At 35.7% G+C, this 24,415-nt stretch overlaps 1 protein-coding gene across 1 annotated transcript in view; it reads right to left on the minus strand.

Annotated features, from left to right (window-relative positions):
• Nucleotides 1-24,415, minus strand: part of LOC121871704 (katanin p80 WD40 repeat-containing subunit B1-like) — a 90,931-nt gene that overhangs the window by 13,242 nt on the left and 53,274 nt on the right. Inside the window, 11 exon segments of the mRNA XM_042374115.1 lie at nucleotides 148-222; nucleotides 673-950; nucleotides 2,211-2,634; nucleotides 2,965-3,090; nucleotides 3,316-3,429; nucleotides 6,897-7,074; nucleotides 13,815-13,868; nucleotides 18,974-19,098; nucleotides 19,778-19,938; nucleotides 21,380-21,530; nucleotides 23,114-23,301. Coding sequence (XP_042230049.1) covers nucleotides 148-222; nucleotides 673-950; nucleotides 2,211-2,634; nucleotides 2,965-3,090; nucleotides 3,316-3,429; nucleotides 6,897-7,074; nucleotides 13,815-13,868; nucleotides 18,974-19,098; nucleotides 19,778-19,938; nucleotides 21,380-21,530; nucleotides 23,114-23,301 — 1,874 coding nt within the window.

Consider the following 24,415-nt stretch of genomic DNA (forward strand, 5'->3'; position numbering starts at 1 on the left):
GAACCATTATTGGTCCCGATGAGTTTGGCCAAAAGGAACCGAACTTGACTTCCTATCAAGAGTGCTGCTTTGTATGCTGAAATCCCGAGTCCAGGATACTATAAAATTCTTATATTGCACGAGTCAACTAACTACTATTCTACTTACGTTTCATATTTACTTTGCAGCAGTAAACTGACAGGAGGAAGGAGAGCTGTCAATAAATCCAGGTTCCATATTGACCTGCAAAAACAAAATAATATACATAGTCTGCTTCTCAAAATATGATACCTCATTGTAGTTACAGAATCTTTATTGTTTTTCCACAAAATACAGTACAGTACATTATTACAACGTGGATCTGGTTCCTAGTACCTGTATTACAAAATCTTAAGATTCTACTGTTCTTAGTTATCACAGCAGTAAAACAGGTTCAAATAACAAACACAAGGAGATAAGAATCTGTGAAAGGACTAAACATTTGTCTCAGTAACATATACAGTACAAGGAGTATGTAGATGTAAAAAACAATGAGAGAACTGACAAAGTTAAGGGATAGTGATACATATTTCCTATTTTTCTACTAATTTCTAGAGAATATTATTATTCCAATGAATTATTAGATACTATTGTGACATGCAAAACACAAATTTACTAAAAGTGAGATGAAGTGACCAAAAGAGACTGACTTACGGTCTGAGATTAATGATGCCCAAGAGATCCACGAGAAGAGCCTGGTCACCTGTGTTGAGGGCGTGGTCCACAGCAGTCTTGAGATCTTTTGTTTGCCATAACTTGTGTGTAACCTGCAGGCCCCTAGATCGAGCCGTTATGACAGACATCATAGAGGAGTGACCACGCATGATGCTGGATAACACTTCCTGTTCAGACATTTCATTGCCTGCAATGCCTGTTAGACCACTTCCCCCAGAGCTAGAACTTCCATCTAAGCCCAAGCTACTCAGTTTATTCTGTTAAAAGAATAAAAAAATCAAATTTGTACATATTGTAAAAATTATTACACTGTAAAACATACTTATTTTCAAGGAACTGTACAGGATGTAGTAGACATCATCATTATCATCAAGCAAGTAGTTGACAAAAAATCAAGATCAGTCTAAATTACTTAATGAATCTACAAAATTCAAAGGATGGGATTATTTTTTTTTATCGTACTAAAGGAAGATTATCAAATCTCAATGAACCATGAAAACGTAAATGAGGGCAAATGACAGAACAGTCAGCAATAAAATAATGTAAATCTGCTTTTATACATTAAGCACAGACAATAATTTATATAAAAATATTCTACTTCGTTTGTCCTTTTACTTTTATACTACTGTATGTACATCAATACAAAATCCCACTTTTTATTTTTTAATAGGAAATAACCCATCCAGGCATAGGTCATCGACCCACAAGGGGCTCTGGGGGGCAAAAATAATGGGTAGAATCGTCTCTTTGGAACTGATAAGCCAATTGCATGCCATCTTTTCACCAATAACTTTTCAAGACATTGTCTGAGGTGTGAAAACCCTTTCTCTGGGATGATACACCATTCAATAGTAATACTGTATATACAAAAAAAGACTAAAACAAGAACCTTTAAAGTTCTCACAACATCTGTCATTAATTAAAGAAGTCAAAGCCCTGTGGTAATGAAAAGCTTTGTTAAGGATCCTGCAGGACCCTCATTCATGACTTTACTGTATGTTATACAAAAGACAACTACATTATTCAATCTTCATTTTTTACACATCTACTGTAGATATCAATGCTATTGTTATTTTACTCATCTTCTGGGATTTTACTAGTTTTATCCTTTGCCATCTCTAACCCAAGCAAGAATGGAAAAAGACTGTAAAATGTTGATAATGATAATGATGAGCCATTATTAACTTGATGGTCATGTCCCATTTAGTAATTGAGTGCTTTTCTACCTTCCTAATTTGGATATATACATGGAACTGCATCATTCATTCAATAACTAAATCAGCATACTGTTATCTTAAAAATATAAAGAAATTGGAAATCCTGTAACCAGTGAAAATTGCACTCTAAATAAATTCTAATAGCCATGTTTAAAATGCTGTTCAGGATTTTTGTTAAAAAAAGTAAAACCATAATACTGCACAAAGTGTCTTCAAAATTAATGATAATATTTGAACCAAAGGATTTAAAATTCTATGGTAAACTCCTTGTGCAATAACACGATCCATACTGAAACTTACTGGCAAAAAGTCATCAAAGTTAATACTCTTATCAGGTGGTATGTGTGAAAATGCAGATGGATATTCTATATCTTTCAAACCATCCTGACGATAACCATAATCAGGAGGTTCCTTTGCAGTGCCCATGTAGGAAATTTCAGGGCTGGTTGTCTTAGGAGTGCCCATGTATGACATTTCTGGACTTTGGGATGGATGAGGACGTGGTGCTGGCCTGACTAGGGCTGGTCGATCCATTGGCTTGGAGTGTGAAGTGAGGTCAGGTTTAGATGATGCCTGAGTTCGGTTTAGGTTGGTGAGATCTGGCCGTGCTAACTGTGGTAAACTTGGGGCTGAGTCATGGTAAGCTGGTGAGCTTGATGGGGGGCCTGGAGATGATGACTGTCTCACTAAATGTGGTTCCGATGGACTATGTCTGATGTGGTACCTGGAAAAGAGTAAAAAGATCTCAAATAAAAGACATGGTATATAAATAGACATAATTGCAGATTACATTATATCATGTCTATGTTTGGATTTCGTTTGTTCACCCAGTGAATTATATTTTCAAAAATTAAAGTCTTTAATCAAAATAAAAGAATAAATAAGTGTTACTATAAGAAGCATCACATAGTTTTTATGCTCAAGCAATCAGCTGTGTATAGTACAGCACACTGATATGATATGTCCTAATGAAAATTATGGGCAATAGAACCATTACTAATTATTTAGAAAAAATAAAATATATAAAATTAAGATAAAAATTATGAGCATCCACCTGTTTCCTTCAGCTTCATAGGGAGCACTGGAGGATTCTCTGGTGTCTCTTCTGCTCTCTGACACAGCACGTGCTCTATATGGTTGACTCATGTTTGGACTGCTACTGCCACTTAGTGTGTAGTCTCTGTTCAGGTGAGAATATTTTACAAGTGGTTTGTATGCAAATTATAATATAGCTTAGTATAACATTATGGGAAGCACTGAGACAGTCTGAAAGTGACCAGGGGAAAGATGTACAGAACAGTACTGCTCAATAAACATATACAGTAAGGAAAAAAAAAATTTTCTCAACTTTGATCTCAATGGTAAAAATATAAGAAAACAATTAATATAATATCAAATACACTACCTGTGAGGAGAGGCATAAGCAGACTGCTCCTGATTAGAACTGCGTCTCTCATACAGACTTGGAAAACTGGTGGGGTTTAAGGGTGGCGTCTGTGGTTGGTTACCGTTATCATACCTATGGATATTATCATTTTTGGTTAACAGTAATAAATAAAAATAAAATAAGAAATTATTACATTGCCTAATTAGAGGGAATTTTTAAATTACATTTAAATTAAAATGTAAATGGCATTAATATGTAAAGTAAATAAAGAATAACATACTTTACAGTATTAACTAAAAAGGATTGATCCTGAATTCCCATTTTATGGCCTGGCCCAAAACTGAGTGATTCACATATTACGCAGTCAAAAGGAGGCTTTAGAAATAAGAGCCACCATTTAAATTAAAATAAAATGTGTCATGTCTTCAAACGATTGTAGTGTGAACAAAAAAGACTGAAGTTATCAAAATTTGCCATTAATATTTTTCAAAAAATATGATCACATGATGTGACATAGGAAGACTAAAATACAATACAGTAGTTATAATTGAGTTTCTATCAATTGTAGGAGAGTAAATTTGGTTTTAAGAAAAAGATCTCCTCTGAACTTGTTCTGTAAGAGGAGTGAGTCTGCTGCACAAAGTTCTTCATCACCATGAAGTGGGTACAGACAAGTTAAACAATAACAATGACCTTGTCTTTTGACTTACTGTAATACACATATCCATGAAACTACGCGGGTTTAAACATCACTGCCCTTGCCCCTCCGTAGATTGCAAGGGAGGCTGTGTACGTGCGTATGACAACTTCCACTACTGGCCGTGAATGCATTGTTACGAGTGCTGTCAGCAAGACACTGCATTTTAAGAGACACAGAATATGCACCCATGCTCTTCATATTTCTTATTTTACAGCTTTATATTATATTTTCTTTATTTCTAGGTCCCATTACAGTATTGAAATGATTTTTCCACAACTTTTATAATTTCATTACTATATGCAATAATGGCAACATGCATTTTCAACTCTCGCAGGCCACAGTTGACTCTTGGCACATGTCTCAGAAAAAATTATTTCTTTGACAATTATAGTATTCTATAAAACAATGTGGCTTAGAAATAAAGAAAATATAATATGTAACTATAAAACATGAAAAATGCAGAGCATGGGTGTGTACGTGTGAGAAGTGAACGCGTGTGTATGTGGTGGGCTATAACTATGTTTACGACTCATCAACCTAGCCGTTGTGTTTATTGTTGCTTGTAAAAAAATAATTACAATACTGTACTATAATGTGGCTTAGAAATAAAGAAAATATAATAAAAAACAAGAAAACGAAGAGCATGGGTGTGTATGTGTGAGAAGCGAATATGTATGGAAGCCACCTTGTAAATTGTTACTTGTAATGAAACCATAAAAGTTGTAAAAAAATCATTACAATAATCTAATGTGGCTTAGAAATATAGAAAATATAATATAAAACTATAAAATAAGAAAAATGAAAAGGATATGCGGAAAGTACATGTGTTATGGAGTAGGGTTTTCTTATTTTTTTGTCAATTTTGGCTTCCCGCAGGTGAACATTGCAGTTTTGGGTCTTTATAGGGTTTTCATTAACCTAACTCCCGTTGTTTAAGAGATACGTGTACAGTACTCCCAAAGTTGGAAGAGAACTCACCCTCCCAAAGAGCAAAATACATCAGCAATATAAATTTTACAAGTGTATCAAAATTCATATTATGCTTTACATATTCAAAATGCTGCATAATAATAGTTTTAACAAAAGTGAGACCTTTGACCAAGTGACCCCAAAATCACCATGGAACTTCCTCTCTTAGGGACAAGATACTTCTGTAATACAATGTTCATTGGTGCATGTAAACTAATATTTAAAAACCAGAATTCTAAATCTAGCTACAATGACCTTGACCTTTGTACCTAGAGACCCCAAAATTAATAGGAAACATCCTCGTCATTGGGTCAATATACCTATGCAATACCAGCCTGAGGTTGGCACTTAACCCCTTATGAATGGGGTTCCCTCTGAGCTGAAAAAAATTATCTGGCATTAGCCAAATAAAATATTAAAGGTAACATCCTCATAGTGAAGGGGTTAACCCTAAGTGTATACCGGTACCAATCATCCCCACCTCAAACATCATACCACTAACCCAAAATGAGGGATTTTGGTACAACAGTTTCCTCAAAAGACTAGGGACCTGTTTGTAGCAATGTCTGACTAATTATTGCACATGATGTACAGCACTGCAAAAATGCTATGGCAAACCATCTTGGTTTGGTCCAATATGCCATCTTTAATTCAGTTTCTAGCCAACTAAGTAAAACATCCAAAGAAGAGAGAGGATGTCCATGCTGCTGGAAGAAATGAATGGAGGAGGAAAAAAGTCTCCTTCTCTCCAGTTGGGGATAGCAATAATAATAGCATTAATTTGCATACATGAACCTCAGTTAGTAATGCTCAAAAAATTTAACCCTTTAAAACAATTGAATCACTTATTGATATGACCGTGTACAAAGTCCAGGGGGAAAGATGGATATGTATAAAATTGGACAAAAAAAAATTTAAATGACAGTAGAATTAAGGTTATCTGTCATCTATGGGGACTGAGAAGTGCCGGATAAGAGGTTTTCCATTTCGTTGAATCTCACTCTTAAGATCCCCTAATAAATCCCAGTGCTACAGGCTGACCTTGCAAATTCGTGTCTCAGAAAATGGATTTCTTTAACACTTATTCCACTCTATATAAAAGATGTGCCTTAGAAACAAAGAAAATATAATATACAGCTAAAACAATAAAATAAGAAAATGAAGAGCATGAGTGTGCATGTGTGGGAACTGAACATGTGTGGAGGCGATAGGCAATAACTGTGACGCTGACTCATCAGCCCAGAGACGTTTATTGTTACATGTAATGAAATTATAAAAGTTATTGAAAAATCAATGCAATACTGAACTTAAATGTGGTTTAAAAATAAAGAAAATATAATATAAAACTATAATAAATGAAAAATTAATAGCTTGAGTGTGTATATGTGGAAGAGAATGTGTGTAGAGGCAGTGGGTTACTGAACTACAGGAGGTATAAATGTGTGGCTGCACTCCCTCCCTATGTGATGTTATGACATACACACAGCCAGCATGGCAACTACACATCTGTGAGTTAGCTGTGGTGACTGCCTGAACTTCGTCATGTTGCCCAGAAGATGGTTTGAGTGTCGAAGGAACTATTTTTTGGGGCATAAAATATGTGCAGCTCATCCCCAATACATGCAGTGTCTAAACTTACAATTCTAAATGATTTTGAAGGAATTTTTATTTTATTATTACTATTTAATTTTGGTGCCAGTGCTGCGAACGTTTAGAGTGGAGGAATGTGGTCTCCAACCCTCAGATATGAGGGCAGTTCTCTGATTAATTGAGTTGAATCTGCTGGTTGTATGGATTCTGGATACCCTAACCAGAATACTACTGTATACTGTAATAACCCACCAAGGGATATAATACCAGTATATGAAAATCCTATATGTCAGCTCAAAAATAAAAGCCTTGCCCAGAGAGACAATACTATTGTACCAACCTTGGAGTGACAGTCTCTCTGGGGGTGGCAATTGGCCGTGGAAGGTGTGAGACACTTTGGGACGATCCTCTACGTGCAGCATCTGGAGTAGTAGGTCTAGCTGCTGTAGGTGGACTGGGTCTTATTGGCTCTGGTCGTATCACATCTGGACTGGTCATCACTTGAGGCACCATAGGATCTGTTGTCAAGTATCACATAAGAGAAACATAAATTCCTTAAAATCACTAAGAAATTGGAGAAATTTACAGAACTCATATACAATAAAAGTAATAATTAAAAATTCCATTAACAATAGATTTATAATTCTCAATAAAAATAAAAATAAACCATTCGTGTAATCAAAACAAATTACATGGGAAACCAACACATCAGAATATCTTTAAAAATCTATGGCTTTTCTACTGAAATCCTACTTTATAACCCAGCATGGCTCACGTTACTCATGTACAATCATCACAATTATGGTTCAGAGCTCACCAATGAAGGTGACATCCTTAATAACTCAAATCATTGTATCATAGCTTGAAGATCATCATACTCGTTTCTGAGTGACAGCAAAGTATTACAGCAATATCTCCGTTAGCCGGAATCCTTCAAACCTGGAACTCTCTGATAGCGTAAATGAGTGTAGGTTGTGAGGTGCAGCAAACTGATACGATACACATAAAGGCAGGACTCAGAATGAGACATGTGCAGTGCGAGACCCACGCACAGTCGTTAACCACACATACGAACACCCAAATCTTCAAAGCCTCTTCAATCTCTTGGTACAGTGGCAGCCTTAAATGCTGGATGGTCTTGAACATGGATGGTTGTGTTCATATGATGCACTAATTTTGTCAACCTTGAGTCTGATACTGAGAATTATGCATTCAATTACCCCAATTCAGCATCCCATAATTGTTGCACTTTATAATCAGCTAATAAAAAGAATATACCTGTGTATATTTTTTTCTAATTTAAACATTTTTCTCTTCTTTTCTCACTTGAAATGGAAGGAAAAACAGGTGCTGAGCATTTAGACATCTTGGCAAGTGGTGTACTGTATGTGGTAAACTCTAAGGAAATTACAGTACAGTAAAAGTCCAAAAATCCGGATGCCAGAAATCCGGACTTTTCGAAAGCTATTTTTTTTTTAGCGGGCTTTTGTGTGTATGTGCGCATGCGTGAGCGCCACAGCTGCACAGCGACCTCGTGGTCGCCACTAAAACGAGCAATCAAACTGTGACAACATACCGTATATACTCATCTATAACCCCCCTCGTTTATAGGTCGACCATGATTTTTTGACCAAGAAATCGTTAATTCATGATATTCCTCGTTTATAGGTCGACCCACGTTTTTGAGGGTAATGGAACAACAAAACCTTCAGTAAAAACACTACGTCCTATAAACCGAGGCTCGCCGTGCCTGAAACACGAGTGCCGAAGGCAAATTGTTTACCATTTATTATTACGACACTTTACACTGAAACTCGGGTAGTTTCAACAAAAATATTGTATATTTCCATTCAAATATTTATTCAAGTCAATTAGGAGGGAATATTATTGTAATACAGTTTCTTAACTAAACCATTCGAAAAGCGATTACGGTAACATCTTTTGAACGAAAGAAAGCGAAAGTCATTGTTTTCGTCACGATTTGATCCCACTTTCCACTGTAATACGTACGTAATTTCAGCAAAAATATTACATTTCCGTGAATGTATTATATCAAGCACAGTATGAATAGAATATCATTGTAATATAACAGAATTTTAACCGAAAACTATTAAAAAAACGAGTAACATCTCAAGAACATCGGAAGCTTAGGTAAAGTCTTTTGTTTTCGTCATGTATTTTATCCTATTTTACATTGAAATACATCACGTTTCAGCAAAACTACTATTTATTTCCGAGAATATATTCATTCAGGCGCAGTTTAGGTAAAATATACATGTGATGTAATAATTTTTTAACTGAAAACGATTCGAAAAACACGTACCCTCTAGCCCTGTTCAAGGAGAGGACTGGGAGAAGCTGTTTGGTGCTGCAGACGATGAAAAGGAAAATGATTTTGATGTATTTTAATGAAAATATTCAGAAATATGGTATCTTAGTATTTATTCAAGTCAATTAGGATAGAATATTATTGTAATACAACAGTTTTTTAACTGAAAACCATACGAAAAGCGATTACGGTAACATCTTTTGAATGAAAGAAAGCGAAAGTCATTGTTTTCGTCACGATTTTTTCCCACTTTCCACTGTAATACGTACGTCATTTCAGCAAAAATATTACATTTCCGTGAATGCATTATATCACGCACAGTATGAATAGAATACCATAATAATATAACAATATTTTGAGTCCTACTCTTTCCATTTACAGAGTACTGTACAAGCCCATAATAATGGCTCCTAAAGTAGATAAACTTCGTTGTGTGAAGAGAAAGAAGAACACGTTGAAATTGAGTGACAAACTTGAAATAATTAAGAAACTAGAACGTGGTGTGAGCAATACTGTTCTAATGGAAACATACGACATTGGAAAGTATACAATTTATGATATAAAAATGGCAAAGAATAAAATTCTAGAATTCACAGCTTTTTCATTAAAACTGCTCGTTTTGATAAATGAAGCATGCTATATTTGCTAATGAATAAACTATCAAAATGTACCTGTTCATCTCTTCTTTATTCCTCCTTAAATTTGAATTTTAAAAGTACTGCCTGAGAATCCGGAAAATCCGAAAATCCCGACAAACCCAATCCCCAAGCAGTCCGGATTTTTGGACTTCTACTGTATACAGGAATAAGAGCAAGTGTTCTTGACTTTGAATGAGCACTGGTTGAGTGATGCCATGACTACAGCTGAGGAATTTTGCATGTGTGGTGGGTAATTGATAAAAGATTCCAGCCTGGCTCTTCTCAAGAAATTAAAATACAGTACAGTATTCTCATTTGAACAACAAAAACTTGCTTATACAAATTTTTTATTCTTACACCTCATTATTATTATGTATATGAAAGCTACTCTTGTTTATACGAATATGATCCCTTAAGATAATGTACCAAATTTATATTAGAGGATATTTTTTTTTAACGTGTTACTCTAAATTACAGTACAGTAGTTAGGCATAAAATTACAGTAGTAGTTTGGTAGTAATTTACAGTAATTTGGCAAAAAAAGAAAAAAAAATAATCATTTGAAAACCAATTTCATTTTTCTAGGTACGATATTGGGGTTTTCTTGTTATTAAGGAGCTGAACCCTATTTTTCCCATTTATTAAGTACAGATTGACAATCCCTCTTCCGAAACCCTTGGGGCCAGATGTGTTTTGGATTTCGGAATTTTTCGAATTTCAGAATGGTTAGGTTAGATTTTTTATAAATATACTGTATATATATATTTTTTAACAGGGACTAGCCCACCCGGGCACAGGTCACTGACCCACATCGGGGCATGGGGGGCAAAAATGTAATAATAATAACAATAATAATAACAATAATAATAATTATAATAATAATAATAATAATAATAATAATAATAATAATTCATAGTAGGCAGCTACCAAACAGGGAGTTACTACTGCCTTGGAAGGTACTGGAAGCATAATGTGTTGTCTAATGGTAAACCCTGCTGCCATATGAAATCATGAAAATTGTGACCAAGTCCCAGGTTGCTGATCTGACTTTCTGCCTCATTCACATACAATTGCAGGGTCTCAATAAATTGTTTCTCTTTCTTTGACAACACAACACACTGTACATATATCATTTCTCACTATTGATCCTTTTTTTCATTTTTTTATAACTTTATGATTCTTTATTATTATTATTGTTATCAGTGATATTATTATTATTGTTATTATTATTTACAGTATAGTCTGGGTTTACGCGGATATTTTATACACGGACGGTTGTTTACGTGGCACCTGTCCAGAAGCGATAATTATTATTTACGTGGTAAATGCCATCATATAAGCGGCAAGCGGAAGGGGCAAGGTCCTGGGCGCTGACGTCAGACTCACGCCGACGATGTCGCGGACTGTGATTGGGCCACGTATCCTTACCACCCACGCACCCCCCCCCCCTCCGCCGTGCGCTGTGATTGGTCTATTTAACCTTGCCAGCCCTGCCACCGCGCTCTTGACCTTGGCCGCGCTAGTCTCACTGTCCCCGTGCATATTCACTTGTGCCCAGGAACCATTTTTTTTTTCTTTTTACAGTGGCTTCCGCTAGACCCCCACCACCCCCGAGAAGCCCTGAACTACCTGGCCCAAGCCACTCCAAGCCCAAGAAGGTGAGACGCATCATAAGCTATGAGGTTAAGTACAAGATCGTTCAGGAGTTAAAAAAGGCACGAGGCAGGTGGATCTGGCCAGACAATATGGAGTGAATGAATCGATGATCCGCACGATCAAGAAGGATGCCGGCAAAATCAATGAACGCATGAACATTACCAAGTCTGTAGGTGCCTTACTGGTGAAATATTGCCACAATAAGGTGCTGCTGAAGACCGAGAGTTGTTTCGTAAGCTATATTATGGCGGTCGACACTCGGGCAGTGCAGGACTATGCCCGAGAACTCTATGTAGCAGTAGCAAGAAAAATGGGTGTTGTAGAGCCCAAGTCCTTCAGTGCATCCGCTGGGTGGCTGCAAGGTTTTAAACGATGCAACAAGATCACGAATATTGAGATAGTTGGAGAAGGAGCAAGTGCCGACCGGGCTGCCGCCATGAATTTTTCCCCATTTTTACGGAAAATTATGGAGGAAGGACAGTACACCGACGACCAAGTGTTCAATATAGATGAATCAGGGTTGTACTGGAAGAAATTGCCATCCAAGACCTTTGTAGTCAAGTCTGCGAGCAAGTGTCAGGGGCGCAAAATGCAGAAGGAGCGCATCACTGTAATGTTCACCACCAATGCCTCCGGCACTGCTAAGCTGAAGTTGTCTGTGATCCACAAAGCCCGCAAGCCGCATGCCTACAAGAATATGGACATGAGCAAGTTAGATGTCCACTGGCTAACCTCATGGAAGGCGTGGATGTTCTCTGGTCTGTCCCTCTCCTGGTTTGACAACTGTCTCGTTCCTGATATCAAGAAATTCTGCGTGGAAAATAATGTGCCATTCAACATTTTCTTGCTCCTCGACAACGCACCAGGACACTCGCCCCTTTTGTTGGATCGTCACCCCAACATAAAAGTGGTCTTCCTTCCCGCTAGCACTACGTCGTTAATCCAGCCCATGGATCAGGAGTTGATTTGCAACGTGAAGGCTGCTTTTTCCGCCAAGAAGTTTCGGCTCCTAAACAACTTCACCAACACCAAGGATGAACTGCAGAACCTAGAGAGTGGCACCGATAGCGAGAGCGAGGAACACGAACAAGATTTGGCAGACCATGAAGTGCGGGTCAAGCAGTTCTGGAAGCTGTTTAACGTGAAGAAGGCTGTTGATTTCTTGGTGGAGGCATGGGGGCAGCTATCTGTGGCAACGATTCGGCACGCATGGCAGCATGTGTTGGAGGGTATCCCAGGTGGGAGGCAGAGGCAAGCGGCAACCTCGATTAACCGAACACATATGGGGAGAAGGGGCCGACGGATAATCCAAAAGGTCGGTTAATAGTACATAAAGTCTACGGAAATAAAACATACATTTTCAAAGTACCTTTCCCTAACCTACCTCATTTAAGTCCCTCTATTCAATTTTTTTCATTTGCCATTCATATTTCAATAGAATTTGCATTAAAACATTAACCACTTTAGTAAATAAATATGAACCAGCACAGAAACTGTGAATAAAAAATGGAAAAGTCAAAGAACATATGTCATCACAAAAATTGTGACCAAGTCCCAGGTTGCTGATCTGACTTTCTGCCTCATTTACACACAATTGCAGTGTCTCAATTTTTTCTCTTACTATTGACAACACAACATACATACAGGTACATTGTTTCTCACTCTTGATTTTTTTTCATTTTTGCATTTCTTTATGGTTCTTTATTATTATTATCATTATTATTAATATTATTACATTATCGCCCCCCCAGGCCCCGATGTGGGTCAGTGACCTGTACCCGGATGGGCGTGTGTGTGTGTGTATATATATATATATATATATATATATATATATATATATATATATATATATATATATATATATATATATATATATATATATATATATATATATATATATATATATCTATCTTTGCACAAGGATTTGCAACATTTTAATTATCTTTTGAATTTATGCTACATTCCACAAAAGGACCATATTTACTGCTGCGTGGTGCATAGGAGAGCTGCACAGTGCATTGTTTTTCTCATCTTTATGTTTCTAGAATGTTCTTGAGCGGATGAGATGCTGCCCCGAGACTGACCTTGTGAGTGCTAGGATTTGTAGATAACAAGGGCTTGGTGTATAACCTATCTGAGACTCCTGTTCATATTTTAGTTCATCTCTTTTTTCCAATTATACCTATGTACATATACTGATGTTCAAAAAAAATGTGTCAGCCAGAAATAAACTTGTCTCCATAAGCACGTAAAACAAAAATTTATTTGTATTTCTGCCTAAAAATCACTCTGCAGTTTATAATTAAGGCAACTTATAATTGTACAAATATGGTACCACAAAACATGGTGGGCAGCCAACAGATGTGTAATTGATGGGTGTAAATTTTAATTCTTTCACCCACTTTCCTGGCAACAAATGGGTTATTAACATATTGCCTTCCTATTACCACTCTGGAAATCATCCATAGTTAATACCCCATTTAATTTCACAGATCAAACACATTTGGAATGTAGCCTCCCAGTCTTATGTTTCTGCAAAGAGTAAGAATTATTAATGAGCTTTTACACACATCCTGTTTAGGGCTCAAAACACTACAGGTTGCTCAAATTGGAAGAATGTTACCTAAATACCTACCATTATTATTGTTAATGGCAGGTTTGGGCTCGAGCGGGGGTGGTGTTCTCTGTACTGTAATAAAAGCACAACAAATACAACAGTTATGATTAATATCAAAACAGGAAGCCACACATTAATTAATAAGCACTTGCAAAACTACATGTCAGAAATCCTCTTAAGGTCTCCATAGTGCTTTTAAACTTAATTGTTAAAAAAATAAAATAAAACAGCATTCCATGAATAAATGAGTGTGTTAGCACATTTGAGGTGGCTTTAAGAATTCATCTGAGGTGAGGGCTGAAGTGTGATATAACTACACATGCAGAACCTACCATCTAACAGACTTAAGGGATACATGCTTAACTATAAGTTAGATTGCAACACTTAGAAGATTTTTGTAACACAAAAAGGGTAAGAAATAACTCATCTTTCAAAACTAATACATCAAGCACGATTTATTTGGATACAGTAGAACCTCGATAAATCGGACTAATTGAGCAGACCCCAACCCGAAAAATAAATAAATAAAAAATAAAATGGAAGGGGGGGAGATAACACTGCTTATCTGAACTGTTTAAAGAAAATCAGTTGTTGTTATGTTATTACTGCACTTCAACAACTAAGTTCTGTAAGTGCATAACAAGGTATTAAAAGAATACTACATCAACAATAAAAAAAAAAAAAAAATGAAACAGAACTCTCTGGGTTGATAATCAGACATATAAAGTAAGTCTGGTTGTCAACAAATGTTTCACCAGATGATTATAATTTACTGTAAAGTGTTATATGTAAGTAACCACAGAATTTGTCTTATGAATAAAGAGAAGACTGTATGTATATTGTACAGTACTATAAAGAAAATAATAAGAACAAATAAGTGTAGGAGTATATTGTAAGTGAAAGATGCGTGTTTATCTGGTAACAGCTGGCAGGGGGTGGGGGGGGAGCACGGGTGGGTACTCCCTACCCCTCTCTCCCACAAGATTCCTTTAACACATCTTTATGCAATTTCACCATAATTCTCATATAATTTAGGTTCATTTGATACAATATTATGCTAAAAGAATCAGTTTTCCTGAAAAAAGAATCCTACACTGAACACTGAGTCATTTGTTTACAAAGGGCAAACAGCTGATTGGTTTACCAAAATGTGTGTTAACACTTAGTAAATTAGTACAGTACAGTCGTGTATTTACCATCACTTAATAAATACTATTGTAGTGTATTTATCATCACTTAAGTAATATTGTAGTGTACAATATTGTGTATCTGCATATACCCTGGTTTATTCATTAATCATTTGTCTAAGTATACAAGTAGCCAAACTGAGCCATCCTATAACACTCAAAGGTGGTAAATAACGTTTTTAATTAAGTACTGTATCTTCATATCAAATACAGTACTATACAGTAAAGCCTCGAATAACGACGGTAATGTGTCCTCCAATATTGCAGTGTAAGGTGAATCATCGTACCGTGAATCATTAATTACCATTAAAATAAAACAATAACAATGAGATGCGTTCCCAAGAGTGACCTTTTCATATCTTTCGTGCGTTTTTTTTACCCTCATTTCCCCAAAACAATAAAGTTAATGAAAACTACAAACTACATTATTTAAATAATGTTTCTGAATACACCTTATGCTAGGGTTGCCATGTCTGAACATTAAAAAACGAGGACGTTCCCGAACATGTTCTGCCCCCCGCGCGCCCCCAACTGGCACAGATTTTGGCGCAATGTAACCTTGATGCAGCCGTGACCGTTTTATGCTCTGGAAAAGTACAACAAATCGTAAGCACTAGCTGTGGCAACAAGCGACAAACCCACAACAAAGACTAAGATCAAACGCTGTCACTGCAGGTTAAAGACTGGCCAACCACCGGTCACCGTCATAGTTGTCAACACACGTAAATAATATAGCGAAAGTGGCTAGATTATGGTTGAAGATTGATAAAATGCCTTAAATGCAGGACAAGAAAAACAAGTGCTACAGTGTAAGAAAAGCCATAAGAAAAAATGGTATACTTTCAACATTTCATTTATGGCTGTAATAGCACTAAATAAAAAAAAATAAAAAAAATGAGCATGACTAAAGAACAAGGAAAAGCAGTACATGGCACTACATGCTAGCCCAAAAACTGCTAGCTGCTAAGTTGACAACACCGTACAAGCGTACACGTGACTTATCAGCTGACGAAAACTGAACAAGATCTCTAGTGTTTCAACCTCCCCTCTCTCACAGTCTCTCTCTCTCTCTCTCGTCATTACAGTTACATATTTCTTTCCGTGGAGAAAATGATGGAAGCTGAAATTTCGGACTTTTGAAGAATTTTAAAAATTACTTCCGGATGAAGATTTCGAGACCTAAATGGAGGACATGACCGGGAAAATACGGACGTATGGCAACCCCCACCTTATACAATATAAATGAATAATAATATGGTCACACAAGAGATGGGACACCATTGTTTTCGTTAGTGTTTACAGCCGGGAGTCCGGGACGGTAGTTTTACGTAAGAAAATAAGACCCTGGTTGTAGCTGTAGTAAAATTAATGTAAAAAAACAAGAATATATAGTATATGTTTTGAGGAATGTTATTTAATGTTAATAAATGGAACAATAGAAGTAGCTAACCACTAATGGCAATGAAAAAAAAGTGAGCATATGTGCGCATTTAAGGAAACAGCTCATTTATCTTATTAAGAATGTGTACAAAAGATACATTATTGTTTATTACTGAATTTGATTGAATTAATCTTTATATATACAAAATGAACACTACAATTCATTAATACTACGTAGAATATTAAAACACACAAGAGGATAAGAGATGGCATTGTTGTCAGTGTTTACATCCATAATGTCAGTTATTCACCTGAAACTGAAGAAATAAGACCCTGGTTGTTCTTGTAGTAAAATTAATGTAAAAAATATGTATTTTTTAATTACTGTTATTTAATGTTCAGTAGAAGTAACCAATGATATTAAAGAAAAAAAGTGAGACTGATAGTGGAATGCCAATGTACACGTGCGCACTCAAGGAAACATAGTCATTTATCTTAAGAATATGTACAAAAGATTAATCAATGTTTATTACTGAATATGTATTAGATTGAATTAAATGTTTATGTATGTGAAATGAACAATGCAATTCATTAATAATACATAGAATATTAATACACATAAGTGGAGACAAGACGGCATTGTTTTCGTGAGTGACAATGGTTCTACATAAGAAACTGAATAAAATAGACCGTGGTTGTAGCAGTAGTAACTTAATGTAAAAAAAAATAATATCTGTATGTAAGTTTTAAGTTATGTTATTTAATGTTAATAATTGGAACAATAGAAGTAGCTAACCACTAAGGGTAAAGAAATAAAGCGAGACGATTAGGAACGCCAACATAAGTAATTGCATATACTGTATGTGAAAACATATCGCCATTTCTCTACCTGTACATAAGAATATGATAGCAACACTTATTTACTGTTCATATACGTTTTAAATAATATTTACGAATGCAAAACAAAAATTCTACTCACCAATAGTGGTAAAGTCTAAAACATAAGGACAGCCAATGATGTTGTGTGAGTTTCTACTCAGATGACGAAGTCATCAGGTTAAACTCTGGCTGAAGCTGTAGCTTTCCATAAAGCTGTTGCTGAAATTGTTACTGAACCTGAAGTTGTTGTTGAAACTGCTTTTGATGCTGAATTTGATGGTGTAGCTGAAGTTGATGGTTTAGGCTTTTGAATAATAAAGCTGTCGAAAGAACCTTGCACAGCTGCTTTCTTTTCTCATTATACATCTTTATGTAGAGGTCATTTGCATTTTTCATGTCCCTGTTAATTTTAATGCTTCGTTCTGTTAATGGATCCACTTCAGAAAATATGTCCATTGTTTGCTCCATATAATATCCACAGACCTCTCACCTTTTTCATATCGTTTTAACACATCTAGTTTCTGGGCTAAGCATACACACTTTCTATTAGCTTTTGAACCAGCATTACCACCACTTGCTCTCTTGCTCATGTTGAATAGGGACTCAAAAATACTGGCATCACCACTAAAAAGCCCGGCAGCCACCATGCAAGGCTTTTTTTTTTTTTTTTTGCATAATACTGTACATATCAGGATTTTGTTATTATTTATATGAAAATGTATTTTTTTTCTAATTCTGTCATAAATATGAAGAAAATAATGGCATAAATTGAATTGGGTCCTAAATTAACCAGGGTCTTAAATATGAATCGTCATTAGTAGAACTGTCGTTATCGGAGGCTTTACTGTACAGTGTGTTATAGTGACCCCTGTTGTAAGCTGGTCTGTTGAAAGCTCTCACATGAAAGCATCTTGAGTAAATAACCTTTTGATACAGCTTATCCTTTTATTTTCAAGCCATATTACAAATTACATACTGTACAGTATTGTATTTTTTATCTACTGTATTACTGAAGATGTTATATTAATCGTAATGAGCCATAAACCATAAGACGTCAATCATATGAGAATATAATACCGAATCAATAAATAAATAAACCTGACGAATGTGGCAACACTTGATCAGCCCCAGCCTGCTTACATACTCAAGTGTCTTAGTTCTCAGTAGGCCTATAGAAAATCTGATTAGACCACTCTACAGTATTCAGTAAGTGTTGTTCATCTCATAAGATTTTTTTTATTAATATTCCCTATTTCTTTTCTTTTTTTTAATATTTCTGATGATCAGAGCCTCTACGTGTCCGAAAAAAGGAAATTCTGATTTATTGAAGTCAGATTTATCAAGGTTTTACTGTAGTTATAAACCCCCCCAAAAAAAAAAAATAAATAAATAAAAAAAATAAAAAAAAAATAAAAATAAAAAGTGATATTAAGATGATAAAAAATAAAGGCCACTGGAAGACATACACCAGGAAGGCCTTGGGATTTCAGCTGATATAGCACGACATTATTTATAAAATGAGGAAACTCTGAATATGAAGCTCACACAGCAAAAAGTTCAATTTCTACTACAAAATAAAACTTAAAAATTTGAAGTATATTACACAAAACTGATATGACAAAAGTTGTTCCAAAATCAATGAGAAACTAACATTTGCAATGCTTCTTATCAGACATGAAATCCCTTTTTACCTAAATTATAGATACAACATTCATGATGGACATAACTTACGTTCCCGGTGGGTCTTAAATATTCCATTGTAGTCATTAAGGTTGGTGATCTCTGGAGGGGGATCCTCCTCCTGGGGTTCCTCGCCCCCAGTATCGGACGCTTCTTCAGTCTTCATGGACTCCGCCCTGCAAAGTAGAGGTACATATTAATTGACTCTTTAGTTTAGCTGTGTTCAGGGGGACTGCACAATTGTCTGCTAAATCAAAGACAGTCAATTGACTGAAAACATCATAAGAGGGATATCACTTAAAACACTAAAACATCAATAACTAGTGTTTCTTGCCATCTAAGCCAGAAATCTGTGCAAAGGATAAGTAGAATTATCTGTATTGTAAAATTAGCTTCCATTAACACAGGTGGAAAGTACTGTCCCACAAACTGACAAGCCACTTGAAATATCAGACTGGATCACTGTGTATAGAAATGGAGCTGTTGGACCCACATATGTGCTAAACAGGAAGGTAGTTGGACTGAATTGACCTGGCAATTCCGATGAGGCTGATGACAATGGATTATCACAGTATGCACAGCTACAATGCAATCACAACTTTTCAGCCCTCAGTGGCAATTTTTTTTCCACATATCCCTTTATGAGGATTATTGTTGCAATGGGAAGATATAACCTAATCACTGCATTAATCCCATCCATCAGTGCTGTGAGCTTGCCTGGTTTTAAATTTGTAAACTTGAGTGACAATACACAAGTCACCTGGGACAGACATTAGATTATAGTACAGTAAAATAGAAAGTGATGAGAGTTTATAGAAAATAACACTCTCCACAGCAGCTTCAATTGTATCTTACGTGGCTTTTCCTGAATTTTTATCTTTGCTGAAGCTCTTGCGTATGGCTGCACCATATCTAAAAGTTGATGGCACATCTTGTTGTGGCCCTCCAAAAGGCTGTACACGCTTCAAATCCACTACATACAGAGACACATGCACACCATGGAAGCCTGCACCAATCTGAAAATCAAAACAACATGAAACATGATGTAATCTTCCACTAATCAAAGAACAGTAGTCCTATAGTACATCTTTTTATACCAATTTTATTCCCTCCTTAACTTCTACATATCTCCACAAATTTATTACGATATATTATTAAGAAATTAATTTAATCAGTTGCATTCTACAAGCAAAATTTTTGTTACTCGACCTGTTTCTGAACGACTGGTAGTTCTGCACCTGCAACCTTTGGGCATGAATGAGAATATACAACTCCCTCCCCCCAATCTGTAGCTGTTGCTGATATGGCGAGCAGGCATACCAACTTATGATGATGCACTGGGGATCATATCAAAGCATTTCGTCTAGCGTTTCGAATTATGGCGACAGAAATCTACCGGTAACGATACCTTTTGGGGGACTGTACAATAGTCTGCTCCACAATTACTCCAAAAAAGAGGTCTGTACAATAGTCTGCTCCACAATTACTCCAAAAAGGGGAACTGTACAATAGTCTGCTCCACACACTTGCAGGGTTTCAATTGTTTCTCTTACTTTGACAACACAACATACATATATCGTTTCACACACTATATATATATATATATATATATATATATATATATATATATATATATATATATATATATATATATATATATATATATATATATATATATATATATATATATATATATATATATATATATATATATATATATATATATTTTTTTTTTTTTTTTTTTTTTTTTTTTTTTATGGTTCTTATTATTATTATTATTTCGCCCCCAGGCCCTGATAAGGGTCATTGACCTGTGCCCTGGTGGGCTAATGTGGAGCCACTGTACATACTTGTATGGGAGGTGGCAGGTGAAGTGGTATGTGTGTGAGAGGCTAGCGGGGATTGATGGTCTCGAGGTGTATTACCCAACAAATCTTATACAGGCATTACATTCAAGGCAACAATTAATGAGAATTAAAAAAAGGGAGGGACTCTGGTTGTAGCTGAAAATATAACTCCCCCTTTACTATGGAAACCCATTTGTACTGGTCTTGTTTATGCCAGACTTTCCTAGGAACAAAACTCCCAGCATAAACAAAAGTAACCTGTAAAGGTTTTCCCAAACATGATGAACATTTCCAAGGAAAATAATCTACAGAAGGCTATCTTCTAAGTAACTCTAGAATCTGCTATGATTTATGAAGGAGCAGGATGCCAAACAGGAAAGGTTCCTGACCCTTTGAAACTTGTAAAATTTTATTTTTCCCTGAATAATCTGAATACCTGTATATCAAACATGTATTCTGTCATTTAATCAATCTATGATTTGTAATGTAAGGTGATTAACAGTTCAGGTATTCCAACATTATGAAAAAATATTCAAACAACTGTACAGTACTAATTACTGGTAATGACTGATAAATAAAAGTACACTTAAAACTTAATTGTTGAACTCACCAACTGATTTTGAGCAATGGCAATATCCTGTATCTTGCCCCAGCCCATAGCCACAGTGTCAAAAGTGCGTGCAGGCTCCCACCCATACACTTTTAAGACATCAGGAGACCCCGCATACACACAGTCACCATCAGGGTGGAAGGCTATTGTTCTGCAACATGAACATGATGTCACCAACAACAAATAACCACTATCTAACAACTTGTACCGTATAACTTTACATATTCAATTATGCTATGGAGGACCTTAAATGCAAAAATATATAAAAATCACAAAACTACATACACTATAAAGGTTGGAATGATTAGACTCCATGACCAGGACAAAGGTAAGTGGCATTTGAGACCCTATAACATAGTATAACAGAGATGTCAAAATCATAGGTCATAACAGCTCGGGGGATGTAGACTTTATTCATGTGAATAATGCAACCATGATCAATTAATGTAAGTCTCTGTGGGTTGTCTTGCCAAATTATTTACTGAAGAAAGTCCAGTCCATTAGAACAGGGTAACTAGGATCTGAAATCTTGAGCCATGTGTAAACATAATTTTTCTTACACAGCTCCTTAATTACTGTATATTATTAGTTACTTATCTCTGAGAAGGAGTTGCACTCATTTTAGACCTTCAAAAGGCAACTTATGGCCTTTCTTTCTTGAATAACATATGACCTTGTTGAATGTGTAGTAAATGAAGAATAAAGAGGAGTGAATTTTTTTTTAATAGCTGTTGCTGTTATAATTCCAATGCTAAATAATTGTCTTTCTTGTTGGTCTTTTAAACATTTCTGTATGTTGAGCACTTGTGAATGTTTCTTCCTTACAAAGAGTTAGGTCTTTTGAGAAAGACAACACCCACTAAATATATAAGGTATATACAGTACAGTATACTGTATACACATCTCCATCTGCTACTATGATTGAGGTTGAAGGTATTGCAGGTGGGCTAGTACCTTTTAAACAAATAATCAGAGTACACTTTGCTTGAATATAATGTTTTCATCTGCCCACAGCATGACTAGTCTTTTCTTCGAAGTCAACATACTGTACAGTAGTTGCAAATGTAACCGGTAAGCTGTTCCATACATCCAAATTACAGTCAAAATTATTTTGTCTCTCCTTGGTATACAAACAAGTGTTGTAGTGAATAATTTAAAACTGCAATACCTGGTGTCCATTACAGTTATATTATTATTATATTCCTTGAATTATTTTGAAAGAGTCGCAATTCCTTAACTGTGAAACTGCACAAAACTGCACAAAAAACCATGCTAATTGAGGATGATTGACTGTATGGATGAGTCAAACACTATTCAGTACCTTATAATATACAATATTCAGCATGGGGAATTACAGGAGATGCAAATTTTATATTGTTGCTTGTTAAATGTCAAAGCCTTATACCTGTACTCCAGTGTTACAACACATAAGTACGTAATGCTGTACCGGGTATTGATAAACTGTGATATTATCAATATAAAACTAATCTGACATTTTAAATATAACATCAAACTGATAAGAATAAAATATGCATGAGTAAAAAAAAAAAAAAATAGACAATAAAGTTCTTCTGTATTACACAAGCAATAAAGTGGTGTTTGAATAATCAGCCTTGATGTTACTGTGAAACTGAGTACTGTACTGTATTGTATTGTGATAGTTTCCCTTCAACTATCTGCACAGAAAATAGGTACAAAGTGTTTACATAGTATGTACAGGAAAATCTTACTAACCTGATGGGTCCAGTATCAGCATCAGTAGCTGACACCAGTGAGAATTTTTCCAGATCCCAAAAATTGACAGTTCGATCATGAGAGGCAGAAGCAAGGAGAAATTCATGAGGGTGAAACTCCACATCACTGACTGGCCCTGTGTGCTGAGCAAACTCCGTCATCATCTTGCCGGCACGAAGGTCCCACAACTGGTACCAAAGGATGAGTTAGTAATCCAGATATACAGTATACTGTAGTACAGTACATATCCAGTAAAAAATACTTATGTGAAAAGATGATAGCCTAAAAAAATTATTCTTTTTACTGGGACATGAATCACAGTTCATTCACTTCACCTTTACAGAGCCTGCAAATGGAAACCCAACAGACCAGCACTTGCATATGTTTATGGAATAATTCCAAAAGTTAACTATTAAATGAACAAGGGAAGCTATACTGCACAGTACTTTACTTGCACTAAATTCTATATTTGGTACTGTACAAGTACCATAGGTATGGAATATGCTGTATACAGTACGTGTACAGTAAATCCTCTCAATAATGGACTTCTCAATACTGGATATTGCCAATAACAGACATCTTTTAGTTTGGTACAATTATCAGACTAAGCCAGTACTGTAGCTAATATCTGTTAATAGTTAAAAAAAAATCATTTTCTATGTACCAAATACCCCAGTCCACGCTCTATAATACTAGACTGACACCATGCGGTGGATTTTTGAATTGATAGGGGTGAGCCCGCCACATGATGTCAGTCTAGTGTTATAGAGCATGGACTGGGGTATCTAGAGATACAGAAAATGAATTTTTCAAATCATAGCAAGCTCGCCCTTGTCATATAATCTCTGCAATCTTTAAAATTGTATTTCTATAGTGCATTACAATTGTATTTAGTGAAATGTTGAAGGTATCCAAAAAAAAATTAATGTTCTTCATATTGTAAAACATCAAAGAAAAATATAAATAGATAAAATGGCATGCACAAATAGAGCCTTCTAGTTACAATGCTTGTAGCACAAGTTGTCTATATATGTACACAATTACTGTATTTCCTTAATAATCGCCCAAAATCGTGCATAAAAAAAAAAAACATCAATGCAAACCTTGTACCCTGTACACTATTAAGAAACAGTGTAGTTTGAGACAATAATAAACTACAGTACATGAAGGAACAAGTTGATGATCAGCTCTGAGAGGGAGAATACCTTGCACACACACACTTCTCAAAAAATCATTCATTACCGTAACTTATACAGGGCGTTTCAGAAAACCTGTTCGTTTCATAATTCTGGGGGTGTATCC

This window comes from Homarus americanus, unplaced genomic scaffold (genome assembly GCF_018991925.1).
Source record: "Homarus americanus isolate GMGI-L3 unplaced genomic scaffold, GMGI_Hamer_2.0 scaffold39675, whole genome shotgun sequence".
Lineage (NCBI taxonomy): Eukaryota > Metazoa > Arthropoda > Malacostraca > Decapoda > Nephropidae > Homarus > Homarus americanus.